Source organism: Sabethes cyaneus, chromosome 2 (assembly GCF_943734655.1).
Source record: "Sabethes cyaneus chromosome 2, idSabCyanKW18_F2, whole genome shotgun sequence".
Taxonomy (NCBI): domain Eukaryota; kingdom Metazoa; phylum Arthropoda; class Insecta; order Diptera; family Culicidae; genus Sabethes; species Sabethes cyaneus.
Window position 1 is genome coordinate 107,443,744 of NC_071354.1, and position 27,074 is coordinate 107,470,817.

Consider the following 27,074-nt stretch of genomic DNA (forward strand, 5'->3'; position numbering starts at 1 on the left):
GAATTTTGGTGTTTTCATGTTGTAATACCTGAAAAGATCCCAGTTTTTATATTTTTTCTGAAAATCTGAGTGTTTTTATTTTTTGGGTCACCCTAACTTACTAGGCGGTACCCTAAGCGCAAATTTAAAAATGATGATGTAAAATTTTAAGAAAAGGAACAAGTACACTGTAGGCCGTATGAATATAACAGTATGCTTTGCTTTTCCCGTTTAAATCGTATGGGGGCATTTGCTCTAACTCTTTCATTCATACGGCCTAATGTTTGAACTAAATTGGAGCGCTCCTTATCGTGGAATTGCTAAGGGGGTACACCTGTACCGGGTTGATCAAAATCGGGGTATGACAATTTGACGGTCCAAAACTCAAAAAAAAAAATTTCTACATGTTTCTAACTAAATGATTGAATTTATTCAAATTCGTCTAAATAACTAGGAACAGGAGCCCTTAGATATTATTTCAAAAAGAACATGCCGAAATCGAAGTATGAAATATTAAAAGAGTACAGGTGTACCCGGTTGATCAATTGAGGGTTAAATTCGCAAAAAATTGTGTATGTTGCATGCAGAATCTATGGATTGTATCGTATACTAGCTGACCCGAGAAACTTCGTATTGCCGCAAATTAAATTGTTTTGTACATAAATCCTGAATCTCGGATGACCTTTATCACAATCTCGAGTTTTGCAAGTGTCTGAGGAATGTTTTAATATACCGTTCTGATTCAAACTTAAAACAGTCTCGAACTTCGAACACTTCAGAAGAAAATGCTCGTAGTATCGCTAATATTATAAAATACTATGCTTATTGTACACCACCGTGTTCGTTAGAATGTCCTCTATCCGGTGAGGTATGATACTGAACTGTAGGACTCCTTGTAAGAAATCAGCAGGCGCTGGAAAAAAGTGAGAACTCAGATTTTAACTGCGTCCGCATACTCTTAGCGTTTCGTGCAAAAGTGGCTGTTTTTTCGTTTGCATTATTTTACCAATTTTAGAACATTTACTTTATTACTTCGTGATTATTAGGTAAATGCAAGATATATACGTACTAAAGCATAGTTAAAATACAATATTTCATGCATTATTTCAAAGATATTAGATAAATAAAAAGTGTTCGAAGTTTGAACCAGGTTTTGAGGTGTGATTCAAAATTCGAATACCCACGAATAATATCCGTTTTTTCCGGATTTTCCTTTGGGAAAATGAATTATCTGCATTGTAAAGCTATACAAAGTTAACTTGCTTTAGATGTGGTACATGGAGTTTGAAAATATTAGCAATTGACTACAGAAGTACGGATTGAAACTAATTATTGTGTGAAAATTTTAAATCATACTGTTAGGTGGATTTAAAAAGACAGTGTTTAGAAAAAGGATTGAATTTCACTTATTTAAGTTGAATGACACTAAAAACATCAATACTGTTCAAAGAAATACGTGTTCGATGTCTGAAACTGAAATATTCGAGATTTGAATGTCGACCATGAAAGTGTTCGAAATTTGAATCAAAACCGAACAGCAGTTTTTTAGTGTTTTTCAATGTAAATTAACATTTTATCCTCATTTTTAAAATTTTAACACGAAAATAATTAAATTGTCATGCTCTTAAACCATTTATGGGAGTAGAATAAAGATCATTACAAACCATTTCGCCGAATACCATTTTGCGGAACACCAATTCTCGGTTGACCATAACGCGGAATATAGAGTATCGCAGAATACCATTTTACGAAAAACCTTACGCGGGACCATTTCACGGAAAATCTTTTCGTAGAAAGTACCATTTCGCAGGGGTGACCCAACTGAAGGAAAGTAATAGAGATCAGTAGATCTAGGAAAATAAATAAACCTAGATAGAGGTGATCTTTACGGAGCGCTGCTCCTCTGCAGTGGCCGGCAGTTCCGACGGCAGGTTGCCGGCAACACCCGCGGCCTGTGTCCGTCTCGCCCTGAATCATCTAATGTTACTATTGATAGTTTCTGGTGGTCTTGTTTTATGAAAGAATCTAAAATTTCTCGAGTTCGATTAGTTTTTGACTAACGCAAAAATTTCTATTTTATTTGTGAGGGTCCTTATCCCCCTTCCACAGCGGTGAGGGGTCTCAAACCATCATAAGAAAATTCCTGCCTCCAAAACCCCCCACATGCCAAATTTGGTTCCATTTGCTTGATTAGTTCTCTAGTTATGAGGATATTTGTATTTCATTTGTATAGGAGCCCCCCCACTATTGAAGGAGGGTGTGGTCATAATTCCCCTCCTAAAGAGGGGAAAAATTGCCTACAAAAACACCAACATGCTAAATTTGGTTCCATTTGCTTGATTAGTTCTGGAGTTATGAGGAAATTTGTATTTAATTTGTATGGTAGCCCCCCTCCTAAAAAGGTAAGGGGTCCTAATTCGTCATAGAAAAAATTCTTGCCTCCAGAAATGCCCACATGCCAAATTTGGTTCCATTTGATTGATTAGTTCTCGAGTTGCGAAGAAATTTGTATTTTATTTGTATAGGAGCCCCCCCCCCCCTCCTAAAGTGGGGAGAGGTCCTAATTCACCTTAGAAAAAATTCTTGTCTCCGAAAACTTTCACATGCCAAATTTGGTTCCATTTGCACTGTACAAAAACAGTCCATTCAGTTTTCACTACGAGGTCTACCTTAGTGTGAACTTGTCCCCACATTCCGACCGCTGCCGCCTGCTTGGCAATGACACTCTTGAACAACGCAGAAAGTTCGATCAAGCAATATCTGCAGCAAAAGTGATAAATGGTGACATCGACTGCCCGAGACTCTCATCTCAGTTGAACTTTAGTGCTGTGCAACGCGTCCTCCGATCTACTGGATTACTTTAGCTCAGCTTCCACCGCACAACATTAAGATTCGAACCGCTGGCATCGTACAGTGGAGGACTTTGGCGTACCGTTTAAAAAATTTCTGCAAAAGTTATTATTGTGTAGATCAGCGGTTCCCAACCTTTTTTGGTTCGCAAACCTCCTGGCGAAATTAGACTTTCCACAGATGATAGTAGCGCTGCGTTTACAAAAGTAAATGAGAAATGTTTTCTGATCCATTTAATTCTAGTTATCTTACATGTGCTGGTAAAATCTGAGTTGTCATATCAATAATAAATTGCGTACATTTAAAATACATTATATCTAATCTTTGTAATCAACAGCGCAGGCTCTTGAGAAAACTTGACTTGTTCAAATAAATTAAGCAAAGCAAATTGTTAGAGTGCAGGACAATTTCGGTGCTACTGTTAGGATCATATTGTCCCTTACAGTCTCGTCCATTCGAGATTCAAACAAATAACGACTGGCTTGTTAAATCAGTGTGGTACAGGTCTACTCGAATTTTCAAATGAATGCTTATATTATTTTTTTAATTTTTTAATATTCATATTACTATAACATCATTTTTCTCATCGTCCAGATAGTCTAAGTCACATAGCGTTTTTACGAGATAGGTAGAAATGACGACGGACTGGGGTCAGTCCCGGCGTAGTGGTTAGCATTCACGCCTCTCACGCCGAGGACCCGGGTTCAAATTCCAACCCCGCAGAAGTCACGAATGACCCAAAACTGGTTAAAGTGACTATAATCTATACACAAAAAAAAAAAGAAATGACAAATTAATTAATGTATCTAATATCTATCCTTCAAATTTATATCTGTTAAACACAATTCGGTTTTCTGAAGTTAGCTCTCTGAGATGTTAAATTTGGAAAATAACCTCTATGAACTAAATCAGCGTAGTTAGAATGGAGTATTCCCAATCAAGTAAATATGGCGAAAACTGGTGCCAGTTCTGCGCTCAGAACGCTCTATTGAAATTCGCCAATTACGAATACTGGATCACCTGCATAAAATGGGAAACAGTTTTTGCCAGCTAGAATTTTCTAAAAATCCAGTTAATAAACAATAATTTAAGGTTTATTTATACACAATCGCTGAAATTAATGAATAAACGATAGGAAAAATCTTTAAGTTTTCTACTGTAACTACAAAATATATTGTTTTTCCAACAATTATTGTTTCTCATCCATAGCTGTACAGCAGAAAAAATCATCCCGATCTTAGAACACAAACTGAAAATAATGATATCTTAAGTTGTACAATTATCAAGGTTTTAGAATCATATTTTATTGGTTAAGTATGTAATTTTGTTTAAATCAATGAATAAGTTATGGCAATTATCATACGCCAACTAGCAATAAAACACCTGTAATCCACTAGGGTGGCGAAAACTGGTACCCTGGCGAACACTGATGCCGTTACCCTATCATTTCTGCTGTTGAAAGCTTAGAAATTAGGGCTGATCTGGTGTTTTGACCCGCTTAGGCAGGAATCTTTAGAAAGTTTTATGCACTGTATTGATAGATAGTGAGAAGATTTGAAATCTCCGTTCATCAACCTAGCGTAATTGGTTCTCTAAAACATTTTCTGAAAACAAGCGGATGTGGGAGGTTCTTTTATCATTCGATCGTACATTCAACGATCGTACATTCAATCAGAGTTCACGTGTTACCAACTAATACGCAGACTTTTCTGCCCCTAACTATGAACCGTACTCTGCCACCCAAGCCACCGTTTTCGCTCGTCGTCTTCGTCGCCTTTCACCGGTCCGCGATGATCCCTGTTTTGCAATCTCGTCCGGCGGCTACCGACTGTTCCACTCTCCTTCGTTCAGTATACCAGCAAATAAGAACGGCCAATCTAACCGTGCTAGGTGAATTTTGGGATTACCACTCCGCTGCTGTCGAGTCACTATGGGCTGACTTCCAAATATCAGCTCAGCAACGCCAACTATCCGGGCAGGCAAAAGAAAGTTGTAGCTGTTCGATGCACTGCACAATTTCTGGATTAGTCGGACCACGTTGTCCGTCTTGAAACTTATTGGGCTCTGTAAGTAGTTAGCCGATCTGTCCTCTTTCGATGGCTAGAGGATACTAATCCTTTTTCACTGGCAACTTCCCTTTACTATCAAGCTGTCAGCGGAAACCGGACATCGGCGGGTGGTGAATTTTGGTGCTTGGTTTGGGTGGTCTTTCTGGGGTTTAGGTGGCTCGGGCTCGGGCTCGTTCTCTTTTCGTTTCTCTTAAATACTCTTAATATCTAAAAATTTGCCTTAAATCTAGATAACGTGTTTGTGACATTCTTTTTATGTACAATGATTAATCGCAAAAAAACATACCAATATACTGGAGCGTTACGAGCGGTGAATTTCCCACCTTTAAGCTACTAGTTACTTGTACGCTAAATACGATTTGTGTAAATATTTCATTATTTTGTTAGCATGAAGTTTCTTTATGGTTACAACCCCTGTGGAATGATCATCAACTGCTGAATAGCCTTGCTCATATGCATACAGAAACCATTTTCCCTTATGAAGAAACGAGAGAAAATTCCAGTAGGGACCAATTTCGTTACCCCTCGCAGGCCGCTCACATCGGTTCGGCGATTTCGATTTATGCTAATCTATTTTTCTGAACAATTTAAAGCATCCATGTATTGAATTGTTTGTTTGTTTGTTTATATTTGAGACCTTTTAACCATATCTGGTCATTCAGGTCTGTATGTATTGAATAATTATGTCATTTTGTTCATAAGTTTATTGAAGAATACACATTGGTTTGACATCGATCTGTTACTTTAAAACAAAATGGAATCCAAAAATCTACAGAGGTACAAAATACAACAGCGCGAGTAATGGGAGGTTAAAATATTTTCGACGACATGGCACATATTCGCTGATTACTATACCAATGAAGTCGCTTCCTTCACTATCACGGTCTTCCGCCTACACGCCACTCAGGTATTCATCGTAGTGCTTCTATCACCTTTCGATCATGGCACGGTCGTCTATCGAAATACCTTCGTTGAGTCTTCGATAGAACTTCCGTGTATGACTAAAGCGGCACAGCTGCACGAGTTCCTAGCACTCCTTCTCCTGCCGATGGCGCTTTTTCTCTTGAAAGAATCGAGTTTGCTGTCTCCATTTCTGTTTGTACTGTTCCACATTCTGACAGGCACCCGTCATTCCCGTCGGGGATTGCCGTCGGTTTCCTTCCTACGTACCTACGCTGCGTTCTTTTCATCAAATATCTGCAGAAGCTCCTCCTCAAACCATTCGAATGGTTTGAACGAATGCATTCGTTGCGTCGTTTCGGAACCACATGGCTTAAGATGTTCTCCGCTACGCTGTTAATGGATCTAATAACGGCACTCCAACAGTCGTCAAGAGGTTTCACCCTCTTCCGGCACCATGGTTTCGAGAAATACGTGTAGCTTTCGGCAACATCCGGTTGCTTCAGTTCCGTTAGATTATACCGTAGCGGGCACCGGTATCCTATGTTGATAACAATAGATAGTTTTAGGCGTATATTAACCATCAATAGGTAGTGGTCCGAATTAATGCTAGCGCCCCGGTAGGTAGTGACGTCGATAATGTCTGGAAATCGACCATTTATCAGAATGTGGTCGATTTGTGATTCCGTCTGGTTGGATGATAACTAAATTCTAACTCAATTATCCATTAGACATTTATTATTGGGAAAACTTTTTGAAACGATCATGGTTTGCATACAATTCTGATCAAAAACTCGGTATTGCTTTAATAAATTCCCCAACAAATAGCTCATTGCAGCTATCAGCTAGGCATTTTGACAAAAAAACGCGCTGCTAACCGATCGATATAGTAACCCCCCAATCATGTCGACCACATCCAGGCAACGAAGCTATTGTTCTTGAACTTTGCAAAATTAATTATATTTATATATTTCAGCAATCGACAGTGATTCACGATATATGTCATCGGAGGAGCAAAGCAGGGATCTAACAAGAAGTATACGACGGGAGGTAAACAAATTATCTGAACAATGGAATAATCTAATTGATCGGTCAGATAACTGGAAACATCGTCTCGATGAATTTATGACGGTAAGTAAATATTATACTACTTAAAATAATCAATAATGATAGTCAATGTTCAAATCCTTTTTCATTACTTTCATTATAAAATCATAGTATGTTTGTAGACCCTATCTATCTCCCACTGAATTTTACCATTACTTTCGGACTTTCAACTCATTTGGTATGTTTTTACAAAAGGAGTCGACCCGTATATAATAAGACATGAGATAAAATATATCGGTTATTCCACGCGAAATGTCCGAGACCCGTGTAATCGACCTTCACAGATTTGACCCAAATTTTGTTTTCGGTCAGTAAGTAAAAATCCAAAATTTTTTGCCGATCGGCCATTCCTTCGATTAATGGAAGCACCTCCATTTTCCATTTTCTTTTGCTTATATCTCCAAAAATATTAGGTTTAGAAAGACACTATTTTCACATTTTCAAAGCAAATTACCCAAGAACTCGAAATTATCGGGTCTACCTTCGTGCGGGCAATGCACATTAATAATGTTGGAGAAACGGTCTTTTATCCTCAATATCCACATCCTCTAATTGACCGCCTTCCAATCTATCACGCAATCTTGCATTCTGTCCAACATGACAAAGCCTGTTCCCAGTAGGCTGGTAATATCTTCACTCTGATAAAACTGGGTCTGTCCGCCGCGAAACTTCTAACTTTTCTCTCCTTTGCCACAGATTTCTTGTTTCCTGTGTTGTTCGAGCAGCATTCGGTCATTAACTACGTAATTCAGCGACCTGCAGTTCCAAAACCAAGCTTCCATTCGTCGCTTTGATCGATGCGGAATATTCCAATCCATGTTTGCATGAATATTCGTAGTAATTATTGTTTAGGTAAATTGCCTTACTAGGGCCATGCTACCAAGTCTGGTATTGAGCTGCCATCTTGGTTTTTATATCGAAACATCACGTTTCTTATTGCAGCCACGCGCTTCAAGTCAGACGCTGTCGGGTGCCGCTCCTAATCTAGAGTACCTTCGTTTACTAAGTTGAAGAATGTCGAGCCTAGATATGATCGGTTATCATAATTTCCAAATTAAAAAGCGAAGTTTTCAGTCAGTCCACCCAATGCTGATTACCAATACCATTTGTTAGTGGGAGGTGGGCAATCGCGAGCCGTTTTTAATCCCGAGTACAGGTGTACCTGATTTCTACCACGTCAGATGAAGCATGAAATTATTATTAACACCAAATCGACCCAAAATGGTTTGCATTTAATGTAAAAAAAAATATGCATGGAACATTTGTAGAGCTAACTTTTATCTACAATATCTTAGAATTACTTATTGTTCTATCTTTTTTATATACGGTACACTCCCCGAACACAACCGAATATGCGAATCGGCTTTTAATCGGTCTGAATTATAATCCAGTTCCAACCCGGGGATCTCCTACAACGAACTCCTATAGGAGTTGTACGAATCTAATTCTTAACTACGAATCTATAAATATGAGCGCCTTGTCTTTAATCAAAACCAGGCCCCTGACAGAACGTCATATTTTCGCAGCACGAATCGTTGCTTGTTTCCTAAATGCTTTACACAAAGCTGAAACTAATACTTGTGCATTAGCGATTTTTTCAGCCATGCCGGTAGGATCTGATTTTTAACAGTGGCCGACAACATTTTCAATAAGAGCCTTCATCGTTACCCACACAAGAAAAAGAGTAGTATATTATTTTTCACAGCTTCGATACTTCGAGGCTCCAATTAATAATATTATTGTTGCACTAGGTTTGCATTTAATTGTACCGTCATCCGGGGTGAGATTGTGCCAAAAAAGCATTGCATATGTTTTTGTTCTTTAGCTCAGTATACACACAATTTAGGAACTAAGTTGATTTAAAACCTGTCAAATTATACTAAATTGTTCAATTAACAACTACCGTAGAGATGGTTTAGTTACAATGAAACCTTATTTTACTGGAAGTGCATGAACTTTGGCACAATCTCACCCCTTCTAGGGGGTGACATTGTGCCAAAAAGATAAAGTTAGGCTAAAAATCTAAACAGTGAACATTAGCATGTTTATAAACAATACACATAAATATCAGTATAAAGTAGTTCACATGGGGCCGTCCATGAACTAAGAGGTCTATTAGGGGCAGGGTGTCGGCCAAAAACAACGCATCAAACAAAAAATATGAACGAAAATAACCCGGGGAGGTCTGAAATAACTAAAAATGAGTTCGTAGTCAATGGACAGCCTTTATATAGCCAGTAGCGTTTCGAGGGTTAACAAAGGGGAGATATATGAAGGGGTGTATCCCAAGGGGGCATACCTATTTGATCATTTAACATTACATTACATTACTTCGTTCGAGAACCCGCAGCCGCAGAACATCCCACCCCCCTCCCCCTCCTTAAAACTGGCGGTTTATACACGGTATAATATATTCGTCTTATATTAGAGTGTTTATTCAAAGTTTCTGAAATTTCCAGAGAAAAAGTAAAAATTGGTTTATATTATTTAGCAGACATATGATGCTGTTTGCTCCAAAATGGATGATGCAATCTATTCTGTCAAAATATTGTGCTCAATAGTAAAGAATGTGAGTGTACTGGTGTATACTGACGTATTTTTGTTTTGTATGTGAAATCCACAAATTGGATTGTTCATTATGGTTTGGCACAATCTCACCCCCGTGGAGCTCGAAAAGTACAAAGCTTCGAAAAATATTATTTTCGTAATTAAAACTTATCCAACGCATAATAACCTTTCAATACATTGTAAATGATTAGTTCATATACCTTCAAGATAGCAAGTTGATGCGATTTCTTGTTTGTGTTGGTTTATGCGGGATATTTTTTACAAGCGTTATTTCCGAGTATTTTTGATCGCGAACTTTGAAGCCCTGTTTAGGCTAAATAGTTTGCTAATATTATCTGTGTTCCATTCTAAGTTATGAATAAATATGTTATGTTCATCATCATTTTGAATTTAGGTCACTAGTTTCTATAGATGTAATAAATTTTCACAAATAAACATTTTTGGTTTTTGGCACAATCTCACCCCGGATGGCGTGTGCCGCTTGAGTTACTGGTTGCGTCTGGCGTCGCAAGTATATGTTGAGATTTGACAAGTTCATAATTATCAATTATCGTACGTGACTCGAAAACGTTTTATATTTGATCGAACAATTTTTTTTTATAATTTGGCAAAAAATACGCTTGTTTACGGTTGATCGTAAAATACGTTCTCGGTTTGTTGACAAATAGGCGATGAAAAATGAGTGTGATACAGAGATACCGAGCGAGAATTTGCGTGTGTAATTAATTCATATAGGACAAGCGACAGATACCGATTGTAGAGATTTAAATCGCTCATGAGCGATTCATCACGAAGAAAATTTGCAACATTGCTTAGAAGTAGGGTAAAGTGGTGCAGAACGCACCGCTTAAGCAAAACATCATTTTGCAGAGCAACGGCGTGTTTGTTCCATGTTTTTCAACTTCTAGGGATCTTTTTACCTTTGTTATACTATATAACAAAGGTTTAGAAATTGGTCGAAAAACACGAAATTGATCCGAGGCCCGGAGGGCCGAATCACATATACCAAACGATAGAGCTCGACGAACTGAGCAATGTCTGTGTGTGTGTATGTGTGTATGTGTGTGTGTGCAGCTCATTTTCTATCGCCTGTTTCTCGAAGGTGGCTGAACCGATTTGACCGCTTTTACTTTTGTTTGAAAGGTATTATTGCCTAGTATATCACTATTGAATTGCTTTGCGGTCCGACGTTTCGTTTAAAAGTTATAAGCAAAAATGTGAAAACTACGTGACACGCGTTTCTCCGGAACTACGCAACCAATTTTAACGATTTTAGTACCAAACGAAAGCTCTTGCTATTACTAAGCTTTTTACCAAGTTTTATTGAAAACGGACAAGTAGTTTAAAAGTTAGCTTTAAAAAACCTGTTTTGACTAGGTACAAATGATCGCCTGTTTCTCAGAGTTTGCTGAACCGATTTATGCGCTATTATTCTCATTTGAAAGGTAATATAGCCTAATAGATCACTATTGGTTTGTTTTTTGATTGGACGTTTAATTCAAAAGTTATGAGCAATCGTATACAACACATTAAAATTTACAATTATTTTCGATGATTTCATCTTAGATAATTTATCTAGTTTAAATTAGTTTGGCATCAAATTAGAAGTTTTATTGCTGCAAATATATCTGCAAAATTTCGGAAGAATTGGTTTTGCCGGTCAAAAGATATTAACCCTTGAACACTCGCGCCAACTTTTGTAACACGGTTGCTCGCGGGAGACAATAGCCCAAAACCAAAAAACGTGCGCATTAGAGTTTTGACTAGGAAAACCTGGTTTTAGGTTTATCGCACCTTTGGAAGAGTTTTTTGAAATTGCAAGCTCTATCGTCTGGTAGAATTTAAATTTTTAATTAATCCCCCTAAAAGTGAAATAAAACAAATATTTTTCTTCAGTTTCCACATAACACATTGATGTGTTCTGTGAAGTTTAAGAGCATATTATTACAAGAAACTTTGCTGAAGACAGTAACCTTCTATCTCTTCAGCGAAGAGAGACAAATCTTATTAATTTTATACGAATTTGTAAAATCAGTTTTTCCATTTTAGCTCGTTTTGTAATTGTTGTATGACTTTTTCATGTTGTACAAATAGTAAAAATACACAACATTGCTGAATATAGTATACCTCTATGATTGCTTGTTTAGGAACTGTAGAACTTTGATTATAAAAATATCCTAATTCTGTCCCCGAATTACTCGACTATCGACAGACGGATACATTTAAAACATTTTACATTTGCTGATAGTTTTGTTGCATACAGACACCATTTTTCCATATGGAGAAATGATAGAAAATTCCAGCTGGGGCCGATTGCGGTACACCTCACATTCTGATTGCTTCGTTTCTGGGATGTCAGTTTTTGGTGATCTATTTTGCCAACAGTTTAAAGTATTAATGCATTGAATAATTATGGCATTTTGTTCATAACAAGTTTATTGAAGAATATACGTTGGTTAAATATCGATTTGTAACTTTATAACAATATGGCATTCTAAAATCTACACGTGTTGTACAAAATACAACAGCGTGAGTAACCGAAGGTTTATAAAAATTGATTACAGGAAATTATGCATAGTTCAAAACCTTTAAACTAGACCTTTACTACGCAATGTATATGTTAAATAATAATATTTCCTCTTACAACTTACTTTTACTTGCATTTACTCAAATTAGTAACAACTTACTTATACTTACTCAGCAATTTCATGAAAAAAGGATCTATCAAAATTTATAAGTGCTCCCATTTTGATCAAATTTTGTAAACTTTTTCAATTTCCAAAAAAATTATGTAAATAAACGCACTACGCAACGTTAACGTAGAAGAAGACCGTATAACAAAGGTTGTTTCACCACTAGGTGGATTAAATCGGGTTTTTACACTTACTCCTAGTGAAATTTCCTCACAAAAACCAGTATTTTTTGTTATTTTTGACGATTTTTGGCAAGAGTCAAAATCATTACGTGGGGCAAAACGCCAGAGCCCGTGGGCAGAACGCACCAAGTTTGCCCAGTTAGGCGTTAAACGCAACCAGCAAATTTACATATAATCACGTGTTGTATAAACTCCTAAAATTAGGCTGCCGAAATGGCGGAAGCGTTCGTTATAGCGTTTGTTACATACGCTTGTTTGCTGGGATATAATGGGTTCATATCTCAACATAATTGGCATTAAAATTTAATCATCTACTTTTCTCCAACTGATGAGTGATGAAATATTGTAAGTTAAATGTTGTAAGTTAAACAATGTTTTAAGGCAAATTCTAAGTCCTATACAATACATAATATTGCTACATTTTTAATAAATAATCCGAAACAAAAGATGTACTTCAAATTAAAAATATTTTATATCTGTTCGATCCCGCTGTGATGCATTCTACCCCTGTTTTGTATTTTGAAGTTTTTTGCAATTAATGTGAAAAACATGCCTAGTTAATGCCGTTTTTGTGATGAATCATCGAGTATGACAGTATGTCAATTAGATAGACCGTATTTATTTTGAAATTTGCATACCGACTAGTGGTAAAAGCATAAGAGAAAACCGTGATTTCTTACATGTGGAATGAGATCGCGGATAATCGCTTGATTTTATTGAATGTGGCTATGTTTGATGCTTTTACATGCTACACAATTATGAATTAGCTTATTTTACACCAAAATAAAATGCGCATTCATAATTTCACCAAATAGTTTCCGCGTTTTTAAACAATTAATAGCTTGGGCCATTCTACCCAGGTGTTGTTCCGCATTTCGTTATTTTTGCAGTATCACTATAGAGTGAGTGAACTGCTTATTTTCCGTGCTTAAAGTGTCGGTGTTTTTCACCCCCTTTTTTCCTTCTACTCTTCATTCTACTTTTCAACCAATCTAGCTTTAGAGCCAGGAAGTGCGTTGACAAGTTATAATTTGTCGTTGGACAAGAGACTTCATTCGCACCTCGGGCAAGTATCATTCTTATAACCAGCCCCGGCTACAGGCTTCATGGTCGGGAAAGCAGATTTCAGCACAAAGTGAGGGAGCGTGTATATGTGTATGTGTTCCTTATTTCCTTTGCATTACCAATCTCGCTCTAGAACCCAGGTAGTGGCACACGTTATAATTCGCCCTTGAACAAGAGGCTTCATTCGCACCTCCAGCAAGTACCACTTGCTAGTATAACTTGCTCTGGCTAGAGGCTTTCATTGTTAGTAAATGCAGAATGCAGTAGGAAAGATGTGGAGGGGCCTGAGAGTAAACCCATGCTAAAGTCACCTACCATCGAATGGCCTGATTCTACTAAGATTCGAACACACGACCACTTGCTTATCACGGCAGACTCGGTAATCTTACGGCTACAGGACCCCCTCATTAGCAGACTCGTAAGCAGAGGCACTTAAGCACATTCCACGGATAGATAAGAATCCATTCCAACATAAACATCCGGTTACTTGATCAACGATGTGCAAACTGAACTTGCGTGATGGGGAAAAAGGGGAAGGGCGTGTTAAACTGCTATCGGGTCTTTAGGAGGAGGAGCTCCCAGGTGATTCAGGCAAATCACACACGTCCTTCCTCTAGCCCTCCATTCGTTTATGGGGGCATACCGTGAACGCAGGTAATTCCGATCACTCAACTAAAGTAGCCGATCTTTAAAAGATTGAATTAAAATTCATAGCTCAAGGGCAAGCTTTGATCATGAGGATTCCCATAAACTGTGGTTCTTGATTCAATCTTCTAAAAACCGACTACTTTAGTTGAGTGATCGGAATTAGGAGCTGATCGGAATTACCCGCGTTCACGGTAGTACTATTTTCACAAAATTTTTGACCTTATTTCAAATATTTTTTTCTCGATAACGCGGAAGATGAATCGATTCGGGTGTTTTGCATTCTAAACATTGTATTTTATACTGATTGTACAGTATTGTTTACATATCGGACCCTCCTCCTCCCTCCCCTACGGCTCCTTGAATATGATCATTCGAAAAAAACATGAATTGCGGTACCATGGATTGGCGCTCGGGGGTTTATCCGAAATGAAAAATTCCAAAACGACATGAAAGTACATAAAATTATCTTGTCTTTGACCCATCCTTTTTTGAAATACTAACGCATAACAAAATAATAGACTTTCAAAGATAAAAGTCAGTTTTTTAGCCTAAAAATTAACTTTAAACGTTTCTAAAAATACATAAATTGCAATATCAAAAAAAGCTTTGAAACAAAAAAAGTAGCTAGAGAATCGCTTGCGCCGTTCTTGAGATATTTATGGTACCAACTTTGAAAACCTGGTTCTGAGAAAAACGGCATTGAAGTTTTTATGCGCTGTGCAATCGTTCCAGACATGCGCGGTACAAATAACTGTAACTTTGTCATTTTTTGGAATTCATCGAAACGGCTTCAAACATATATGCTAAAAATGTTATTCTTTTGATATAAACAATAAAAAAAATAGGCAATAAAATATAAGCAAAAATAGAAAAATCTCACCAGCAGTCTTTCGAGTGAAAAATATAGTTCTCGGGTGCTTATTCATTTCGACGTATCTGTCAATGAGAGATTCTCTTCGTGTCCCCTCTCTTGCGCTTTTTACGGCGATACTAATGCATTTGAGTGCATCAGCTTTGCACGAATCGGTTGCCGATTCACTAGCTAACTAAATGTTTTGAAAGTTTTCTTTTCAATGCTTTAGTTTTGCTTTTAAAAGCGGAAGAGAGGAGATACGAAGAGAATCTCTCATTGTTAGATACGTCGAAATGAAAAAGTGCCCGAGAATTGCGTTATTTGACTTTCCATCGGTGCATCTAATATCCAATAATTATTTTAATTTTTCCTGTGATATCCATGTGCATTATAAACTTGTTACGGCTAAAGTTTTAATTGTACAGTAGAAAGTGTTTGATGAGCTAAAACGAAACAAATAATTAAAATAACATTTATTATACTTACCTGCTACCAAGGTCATGTGGCTTAGCCGTCTGCATCTGGGAACCATGCGGCATCGAACTTTCTCTACACTTTTCCTAGAAATCTAGTAGGCATATTCGTCTGTAGGAAGCTGCATCAAATGTAACCTATTCTAGTTTTCGAAACAGAACCAATTTTTGCCTCTTCCACTAGCATGGAAAATATCCATCGGATAGGCATTTCTAAAGCGTCGTCCTAAAGAGGTCCGGATTGGCTTGGAGTGCTGTCTTTAGAGTCACGTTGGGCATCCCGTCGAATGCAGGAGCCTTGACGGGAAGCCTTCTTAGCTAATTTTAATTTCCGGATATGTCAACCAATTCTTAGTTTTTAGCGCGAAGTTCTTCGGTAATTACCTGCAACCTCCTCGGACATGTTTCAGGAGAAGTAGTGGGACCTCTCATTTTGCTCATTGCGATTCTATAGACATCACCCCACGTATTTTCGTTAGCTTCATGACCCGACGTCTCGAAACAGTGTGCACAGAACAGAAGTGGAAGTCCGTACGATTCGGCGATCAAAACTGGTAACAGTCTTTTTTGTTTTTATTTTTTTGGGAAGGTTTTCGCATAGAACATAGAAGCGAATAACAGCAATATAAGCAGAACGCTCGTTGCCAATCGCATAGCAGCTTTCACATGCTTTCGTGTGCATTCGTATGCGTTCGTGTATTTTCGTGGAAATAAGTGACTCGCTACCGCCAGGTTCGCTAGTATCTGTAGAAAGTAGCATGTACGTGTTTGGATTTCTACTTCCACTTCTGTTCTGTGCAGTGTGCCTTGCTTTATCTGATTACGGCCTTGAACGCAGCTCTAGTTTCCCGCAGTTCATATCTACGAACTTCTATTCCAACTTCGGTGCTAGCTCTTTGCATTATCTCTTTTGTTCTTAAACAGCTCGCTCGAAGAGAAGTCAGTTCTTCGCACTACTGGTTGGCGTCTATACATTCGCTTCCGCTTCCTCGTCATGGTAATGTCGCACGCCCTCGACCGCATCATCGTAACCCTTTGTGGGCTTTGATTTTATTTAATTTGATCTTCTGCGCGGTTCCGCAACTGTCTGAACCACCCCGGTGGCAACTTTGACGTTTGCGAACAAAACGGGTAAAGCCAACATAGCTGGATCACTGGATCACTTTTATACGTATTGGATCACTAGTGTGCGTGTAAAAGAGCGATTCACACGATATTTCTGCAGCGCCAGACGTAATTTTCGCTACATTATCATTTATTTCTTGTCCTAAAGGCGACGTTTTCTGTTAGTTGAAAGTAAATTATTTTTATCGATGAATTGTTATTGAGATTCAAGTAAAATTCTTCACTTCTACGTGATTATGTTTTGTTGGCTTGATCGCATCACTTCACTGCCGTGTGAATGTTGCGTTTTAAAAGCAAAACGCCTGTAGCGCCACCTCATTTTGTGGCGGTTTCAGGAAACATAGTAGATGCCCGGGGGTTGGTCTGAACGGATTGCTTGGTGGTCGCTATTATGGTATTCCTAGCACATTTTCTAGTTTAATATTGCTGCTAGCGCTGGGCTACAGAATGTCACGTCTATAATAGATTCTCGTTTGTTCCTGCGGAAGGTACTGATATTACCTTCCACCACGTTATCCTGTTTTGCATCATTAACACCTATTCTTTAATTGTTGTGGAAGTATTATTTACAAACTCGCGTATATACAATTTAAGGTTCTATCGTAAAAAAGCAAAGGATGTAAGAAAAAAACCACATTGACTCAGAAAGAGGTATTCTAAAATACCTCTATATAGCTCTATCTATAAAATAAGGCGAAGCGTTCCCTTAGACACTTTAGTGAAAAATTTGATCATCGTTCGATCTACCGACCTTTCCAACCTGAAGAACTGAAATGCTTTCTTGAGAATCGCATGGTAAAAGTATCAAATTTTTATTTTGACTAGTGCAAAATTCTTCAGTAAAATGGAACAAATCAGACCCCTAGCTGAAATAACATTGATTTTTTTTTCATATCCTCTTTTCTTAACAATCTTCTACTTTCCTTACCATAGAATCTCAAATTAGATTGTAAAGGATTCCTCGAAAATAATTAAAGAATATGGGCTAATGGTTAAAACGGGCAACTTCTCGTCATTTCTGCGCGTTGCCAATTGATTTCTTACCACTTTTCAATAAGAAATGTCACTTTTTATCCCTCTAAAACAGCGGCAAATCCCATTATTTCGGGCGATTTTGCCCGCTGTGCAATGTAATAGCCAAAAATGAATTTAACTAAACCAAACGAACATGAACCTATGCAATTAGATAAGAAATGTTCATGCTCATTTGGTTTCGTTAATTACGAAATGAGTTGCTTGGCTATTTTCTTAATTGAGTATATCTTCTATTTTGGTAAAAAAAACTCAGGTACATATACGTATATGTATATGAAAAGCATGAATAGATTTGGTTTTCACAATTAAGCTTTAAGTAAAAATTTTTATTTGTTTAAAAAACTTCATTTACCCAACATCGGAAGGACAAAAACTTAATAAAATATTTGTAATGACCTTACTGAAAAATAAAAATATAATCATTGCAGTAAAAAGGACAGGTCACACCGCTAGGGGGATTAATCTAGGTTTTTCATGATCGGTGTCAATACGAACATTTAACTTTTTCGGTATTTTCTATGAAACTTCTCAAATTCGTTCTGCATTAATAGAAATGCGGAGATAGGAGGTGCAAATAAATCTGTCTGATGAAACTATTTCGTTATTTATACACCCTGTAGTTACTCGCCGGAAAGCAAGCCGGCATGTTAATACCATACCAAAAACCCAGTCTAGCGTTTTTAGTGCTTTGCACATTCAAACAAGAGAGTGAGATACGAGAATGAATACCAAATAAGCAGAGCAACATCGACAGGCCAGAGAATGATTTCCATGTTTTGCATTGCTTTATAAAAAAACAACACTGGGGGAAGTAATACACAGCAAGCTCTGTATATGCTTAGAGCGTGGCATATTTAGTACATATTTGAATATTGTCGCGATAATACATCACGTCGTCTGCAGCTCGTGGACAGGCGCCTGTTAAAACCGTAAGCCGGTGAAGTGCGAAGATTATTACTCATTTGTGTGGATGCAACAAATCCCTGCAAATATGTTATGAATTTCGAGACCAATTCATCTCTCATATTTCTGCTTGTGAATGTGTGAAGAAATAAAAAATGTGACAATTCTCAAAGAAGGCATCTGCTACAGTACTTAAGCAAATATGTAGTTCGAAAGGATTGCTGATTATAGCAAAATTATGACCAACGCATGTGTCCATGTGGCTTTCATTGAAAACAATCAAATGCGCAGCAAGCTAGTGTGCATACTTGCCGTTTTATTCGTAAATTAATCGAACCGCGAGGGTTTTAAAAATAAAAATTTAAAGACTGTATTACTTGTTTCATACAAAAAATAATATCGAAAATTAATTATCTGACGTTTCCTAAACACAGTTGTAAAAAAAATAAATGCAAGTAGAACATTTAATGTTAAAAAAAACAATATTGAATCTTTATAAAAAAACACATGTATATCATAAATAAAGCTGTAAAAATAAGTACACAATTATCTAATTTGTGTACACAAAACAAAACGTAGACAAAACGCTATTTTGTAAGCCTTTTTTGTTTTGTGTGGTACTTAAAAACATCAAACGACCATGCAAAGAAAAGGGTTAAATACATTCGCAAAACAGTATCAGGTCAATTGTACATATTTTTTGTATAAATAATAAATTAAATTTACTGACGCGATATTTTCAATAGTAAATGTGCACACAGCATTAAAAGTATGCCAACCGTGTTGGTTAACCCGCAGATTGACTTTTAATGCCTGTTTGCTAATTACGAAATGTGATTTATAATTGCCGTTGGTTGATACTTAATAATAACAGTGTTGTTCATTAGCACTTATTCCTTTATTAAAATATTATTCAATGGTATGAAATAATTTTTTGTATTCATTGTGTTCCATATTTTATTAATATAAAAATATCAATGACAAGAGCATAAATTCGCTTGTTGCATATCAAATGGCAATTTTCCGGTGTCCGTGAAAAATTCGCTAGAGTTACTATTCGTTCAGAACAAAAGGTTTCATACATCGTGAAAAAAATAAGTTATGTTTCCAGTGTACAAAATGAGAGGTAAAAGAAACGTGAAAAGCCTTGCCTTGGCACGTCACGTCGTTTGTAAAAAGATGTCTCACTTCGCTACTGAATGCACAATTTTGTTTGCTTAATTCACACTGCATTCACTAAGCTATCCCAATATGTTTCGTTTTGCTAAAGCAGATTTAAAGTATAAACGCATTTGGTCGCTGTTTATATAGGTGCGCTAGATCTATGTCGATCATAGAATACTGCTAAGGCGAGCCTGGAAATCTTCTACCTTCAGGAAATAGATGAGATCACGTAATAATCATTATGACAACCTGAACCGAACGGTGTTTAAGCCAATTAGTTTGCTAGTTCAAAATTTGAATATTTAATATTCATTAATGAGGGTCACCACTTAAATAATCACAGTATTTCGATTAGGAAAAAGTGAATTTTTCTTAGCCTACGGTGCCTACAGCATACAGTAATATTCATCATAATAAACATTCAAGGCCTTGTGAAAATTTCGGAAGAAAAGGTATATTAAGAACCAGAAATTGGTAATTATCCTAGACAAATACGCATTTTAAATATGTATTTGCACAATGGTTCCCGTAACCACTCTCTCCAAGTGTTGCAAGAACTTAATGAACTCGAAAATACAATACCGTTTTTTCTGGAGCAGCGGTTCCCAACCCCCTGGCGGAATATACTATTCTACAGCGAACTAAATTTTTGGCAAACCTCTGGGGGTTCGCACACCCCCATTTGGGAAACGCTGTTCTAAAGGATAATGCTTAATGATTAATGATTCCACATCCATTGTATACAATAAAAAATTATTTGTACAAACTGATTTTTACTGCTAAATTGTGAATATCAAGTTTGGAGTTTGAAGTTTCAGTATAAACGCATTTGGTCGCTGTTTATATAGGTGCGTTAGATCTATGTCGATCGTAAAATACTGCTAAGGCGAGCCTGTAAATCTTCTGCCTTCAGGAAATAGATGAGATCACGTAATAATCATTATGAGAATATTGAAATATGATCTTGTAGAATATTCTCATTGAATCTCATGCTTGGAACATTTTGTTGTTATGAATGTTTGCTTTGATAACAAATCTTCAATATAAGTTAGGCTGATAACTTTATTGAACTTTCATGCTAACGTAAGAGCACCACAATCACAAGATATAATCGCGGACAAAACACAACAGTTATAACTCTTACAAAATGTTTAAAAAAAAAATATTTTCGACTCTCACGCGTGGATCGGTTTCAGGCATCATATACCTATGGACGAGAGCCGATGTCCTGAGTTTTTTAGGTTGATAATCCAGAAGTTACACTGTGAATTATTGGTCTAACTTAAACGCCTTTAAAATTATTAAATCGTAAGGTCTTAAAGGTTGACGGTCGGACTTTTAAATTAGATTTTTTTAGAACAGCCTTAACTGATCTAGCTTAACCTTAATTTATGTATTTGGAGTAGCTTCAGTGTGTCGCACAGTGAAATAAACCATGGGGACAGCTGAATAAAAATATATCATATTTGTTCCGTGGGATAAACAAATCCCACGTGGGATAAATTAATAAACAAATTTTATCCAACCTTCAAAAAATTTTCGAGTAACCTTCTTTCTTCCCAGTAGTAAAAAGTTAAAAATTTAGCAAAATTTCTATCATTTACCTAGAGCAAATTCTCTTTTTCAATGTTTGTAAGTTTTATCATGAATGTACATTTATTATGACCAACATATCTTATTTTTGTTTTTTATGCATCTATCTAGCTATGTTATGATAAAAACAAATTTAACAAACTAACAAATGCGTTTCAAATCTAATGACAATGAATTTTTCAAACAATCGAATTGATTTGCATTTAATTTCGCAAGATCCAGTTGAAGAGTTTAAGTGATTGTGACAGTAAACGAACTTGTATTCTAAGCATGAACAACAAGAAATATTACACAATCTGAGTTTGACAGTAGTGAAATTTAACAATGCGCCTTATATCATCGGAAAGCTCAAAAGAAATTGTTGATTACAAACCAAATGAAGCGTTGTGTGGCGTCGCAGAACAGGACAATGTGAGTTACTATTTGAAACAAAATACAGAAGAATCAGCTGCCAAATCCTCGTGTTCAGAGTCCGATACCGACATTGAGTATGTCGAAGCCGATATTACTTTAGTGGACGATATTGACGCTAGCATCAACCAACCGAACAATGAAGCCGAGCAAATGTTACTGCAGGTTGTAGGCGTACTACGCACTGAAGAGGTTTGTTGCGATATAATATTTGTAACCAACAAGTTGTTTTAAGTCATCGATTACGAAAGCAATGATCATAGTTTTTAATCCATTTACCTCAATTTTTCGAATGTCAATTAGTCTTTCTTACTCGAGTATGTAGGATTCGCCCACACTGAATTACTGATACCTAATATTACATTTATATTACATTAATTTAATAAGTATATATTATGTTATGTTGACGTAATGTATTAATGTATTCATTGTCGTTTGATCCTGTCGGATAACCATTTGAATTTGTCACATTTATCAAAATGTCCTTCGCTTCTTGCCCCGTTTTAAAACCAAAAAACCCGAATTAATCCACCTAGCGGTGTGACCTAGCCTTTCTACTGCCGCAATAATAATTTTTTAATTTCTCAGGAATTAACTTGACTATTTTTTAAATATCCGTTCCTTATTTTTCAAAATCCATATCCAAAAAAACTGAATTTGAAAAAATAACTGAGTAGAGCATTATATATGAAAAACGAAAAAGAGAAATTGGACTTTTTTCTTAGTTGGCGCTCTTTCAGTTAATTATTTTTGCATACAAATCAAAACTTGAGCTTCTTTTGAATAAACTTTAATGAAAAAATAGTCATTAGCTTGATCGTATCGTTTATACGTTAGATGTTTTAGGAAACGATGAGATCAAATAAACAAAAGCGGCGCCATAAACATGCTTGATGATGGGAAATATGATCAATATTATTTCCGGCGCTTGTTATTTTTGCTGTTATTAGTGGACTCATATTCATTTATTTATTTAAACATGATGCATGATACATGACTATTATCTTTTAAAGTGTCACTAGCGAAAACAAATCTTACAGAATTATTAGTAACCTTTTCTTCCTCTTTTTCATATAAAATTTCTAAGCTCTAGCACCTATTGATTGGAAAAGCATCTATTGATGCGCAAAATTTGTTTGAAATTGGTATAAATTTATTCGGGAAAATCAACTCATTAGTATTTTCAATCCTATACACCATTATACCTCCATGCTTGAATCAAATACTTTTCTTCGCTTTTTGCTTTGCTCGTCCGATTGCGAGTAACAGCAAGTAAAGAAAATGACAATTGAAATGTTTCTCACTCTTCTTGTATTTCTATGCAAATTTTAAAATTGCAAATCGCATATACATACATACACGCATACATACATACATACATACATACATACATACATACATACATACAAACACGCATGCATGCATACATACACATACATTGAATACAATCGACCCTTGATTCATTTATTTTGATTTCATACATTTGATCGATTTAATATACGGCGCTTAAGTGTTAAATAACATAAATTGTTGAATAACTTTTAAATAAATCGTCCGATTTTCAGTAACTTGCTTTCGTTTGATAGATCTCAACAGTAACTTTCAAATGATAATAAATTGTAGGATGTTTCCCTTTGAATTAATGCTTATATGTTACATAAATATGTTTTAAATACTATTTTTTTACATTTCTTTATGTAACTTTCAAACTACAAGCCCATTCGTCATGAAATCTTGAATTTAAGGTTCTGAAAGACTCCCCTTTAATATGCAATCAATTTTGTTCAAATCGGTTAAGGGACCTACGAGATAATGAAGTCCCATATTTTTCGTATTTTTATACATAACTTTTAAACTAAAAGTCCGATCAGTATGAAATTAAATAGCGAACAATGGGACACCTAGACCTTTCATTTGACACTAAGATCATTGAAATCGGTCCAGCCATCTCCGAGAAATGTTGGCTCAATCAAAAGCGTTACACACACACACACACACACACACACACACACACACACACACACACACACACACACACACACACACACACACACACACACACACACACACACACACACACACACACACACACACACACACACACACACACACACACACACACACACACAAACACACACACACAGACTCGTCCTGCTAGGCTTTCTTTCGATTTTCGGTTTTTCGAGTAATTCCTATACCTTTATACTATATTTTCATATAGTAGAAAAGCAAAACGTAATAAATAAATTATTGGTACAAGTAGCGTCACATTCGCATTGTGCGACTAATTAATAATTCTTATAATCGACCAACAGTGTCAAAGCAAACTCCGCTTTCGCAACTTTGTCTTCAGTTTTTATTCGACATACTTTGCAACCAATTGCAAGACAATATGGCCATTAGAGTGTCCCAAAATAGCACTATGTCAGAAAACCCGGGGGCTCACCCCTCAAATGATAGCTTAGGGTGTCACAACAAAACTTTTATATGGCGTCAACATTGGTTGACGCGATTTAGGGGTCGCACATTTGAGTTTTATGAAAAAATGGCATTTTTCAGGAGTAAATTCAAAAAAATATTTTTAGAAATATTAAAGTAGATTAAACAAGGTACATAACTATTTTTTTCACAATGATTGAGATCTGATACATTCATTAAAAAGTTATGATGGCATGTCTGGAGTCATATTTGGTTACAGTAATTTATTGAATTTGGAAAAATTTTGAAATTTTCAAAATTTCATTTAAATAAACGTCAAAAGAGGGTATTGAACAGTGTGTCAGAGCAGCGTAGCTATACTGTATAGACGGGAAATTTTATGACGAACAACTTTGCCGAAGAAAGTATGGACGTATGTTCAAATCTCGCTGAGATATTTACGATTTTATGAAGGCGGAACAAAACACATTTCTGTAATTTTCAAATTTTAGCAGTGTTATGTGAAAGAGGCAAATGACAAAACTTGAACTATTTATTCTAAACGTCATGTACGTTTTTGATAAGAAATATGGCACCTACCATAGAATTTGTCACCATTTTAGCTCAAGAATCGCTTTTCAAAAGGGCATATTTAATTTATTAGGTACTATGTTTGAAAAATCGTATCTTGCAAAAAAAGGTTTGCTCAAAAATGATGTCTAAGCGTGAGTTGTAGAAAATTGATTTTTAAACATAAAAAATAAACACTGAAGAAAAATTTCACTATGTTCTAAAGTTAGAAAAAATGTAAAATTAAGATATACAGGAAATGGTAACTTCGAAACTTGTTATTTTTGTTTTGGGAAAATAGTAATGATTTGATGCATCTTGAGACTTTTTCAGAAATGGTGCAATATTTGTCAAAGGATTTTGTAGAATAATGACTTTCATGAATATTTGGCAACTTGAGATTTTTCTCGTTATACATATATGTAATTTGAATTTGAAGAACAACTTCTTATGTAACAACTGTATTATGCTCGTCAACACAATGTTCAAAATAATAATTAGATTTCTAAATGTAGCCGTATTCAAGATAATTGGAAAAAAAATTTAATATATTTAGTTTTATTTATTTTAAACGTGCCCTTTTCTTATGCTATCCATGTAAGGTCACCAAGCTATGAAATTATTATCAACTACAGAAAATTTTACCTTGCAAATTTGTCCGAATATATCTTGCTGATATCTACTGATTGTACAAAACTGGTAAAAAAAATCAGTGTTTATTTTTTCATGTTTTCCTACAACTCACGCTTAGACGTAATTTTTGAGCAAACATAGTTTCTGAGATACGATTTTTCAATCATAGTATCTAATAAATTAAATATGCCCTTTTGAAAAGCGATTCTTGAGCTAAAATGGTGACAAATTCTATGGTAGGTGCCATATTTTCTCTTATCAAAAACGTACATGACGTTTAGAATAAATAGTTCAAGTTTTGTCATTTGCCTCTTTCACATAACACTGCTAAAATTTGAAAATTACAGAAATGTGTTTTGTTCCGCCTTCATAAAATCGTAAATATCTCAGCGAGATTTGAACATACGTCCATACTTTCTTCGGCAAAGTTGTTCGTCATAAAATTTCCCGTCTATACAGTATAGCTACGCTGCTCTGAGATACTGTTCGATACCCTTTTTTGACGTTTATTTAAATGTAATTTCGAAAATTTCAAAATTTTGCCAAATTCAATAAATTATTGTAACCAAATATGACTCCAGATATGTCAACATAACTTTTTTATGAATGTATCAGATCTTAATGATTGTGAAAAAATAGTTAAGTACCTGGTTTCATCTATTTTAATATTTCTAAAAATATTTTTTTGAATTTACTCCTGAAAAATGCCATTTTTTCATAAAACTCAAATGTGCGACCCCTAAATCGCGTCAACCAATGTTGACGCCATATAAAAGTTTTGTTGTGACACCCTTAGCTATCATTTGAGGGGTGAGCCCCCGGGTTTTCTGACATAGTGCTATTTTGGGACACTCTAATGGCCATATGGCCATATGAATAAAAGAGTTAGAGCAAATGCTCTCGTACAATTTAAACGGGAAAAGCAAAGTAAACTGTTTTATTCATACGGCCTAATTGCAGGATTGCCGTCATACGAGGTAGCTTGCAACAGCGGGGTAACATGCAACAACGCCATATCGGTCAAATCTATTGTATTTTTGATCTGTTACCTCAATTTTTAATCAATAGGTATCAGTCACTGAATTTTGTTGATAACAGGACAAAGAAGCCCTAGATACTGTTATGTTAATTGTCTGCTATTTTGATGATTTTTTTTTAAATTTCACAGCATGGTATTAATTTATTATCATTTTTTCGTCTGTAAAATGTTTGTTTCACCTACAAGAACTTCAAATAAAAAAGCCTAACATACATTTTTGCTAGTAAAGTGAATAATAAGGAAACAATTTAACTGATTTATGATGACTAGTTTTGTTTACCCTGCTTGTTACCATATTATTCGTAAAACAACTACTTGAACGGGATAACTTGCAAGAGCTGGTAGAACCTGTGCTCCGTTTACTTCACGAGGCAAGTTATCATTTTATTTTGCATCGAGCAATACTAAAATCACAGTTGGAGAGTGTAATATGCTTTCGGTAAGTCAGAAATATACCAGAATTTCTCGGTTTTTTTTTGTTCTGCCACATTTTTTCAGTTTGCCTTTGATGATTGCCCAATATCTCTCAATGGGACGAAAATCGTGACAATTTGGTGGATTGATAGTTTTTTCAATGAAACAGATCTTGTTCTCTTTATACCACTTGACGATATAATGGCCCGGCTGTAATGGCAGCTTGCCAAATCAGGCCAGAACTCCCCCGGACAAAATCCTCCTTGTAAACTTTTGTTTTTTTCCACAACTACAGATGCCTTGCAAAATCATCAACTTACTGGCAAATTTAACTGCGTAAACAAATTGGAACCTACCCGCAACACCTTCTTTACGCTTGGCA

The 27,074-nt window shown here is 36.0% G+C and overlaps 1 protein-coding gene across 6 annotated transcripts in view; it reads left to right on the forward strand.

Moving 5' to 3' along the window:
- LOC128734686 (dystrophin, isoforms A/C/F/G/H) overlaps nt 1-27,074 on the forward strand; it is a 167,860-nt gene that overhangs the window by 126,544 nt on the left and 14,242 nt on the right. For all 6 annotated transcript variants that reach the window (XM_053828990.1, XM_053828994.1, XM_053828995.1 and 3 more), the window contains one exon: nt 6,775-6,929. In XM_053828990.1, coding sequence (XP_053684965.1) covers nt 6,775-6,929 — 155 coding nt within the window. The remainder of the gene's footprint in view (nt 1-6,774; nt 6,930-27,074) is intronic.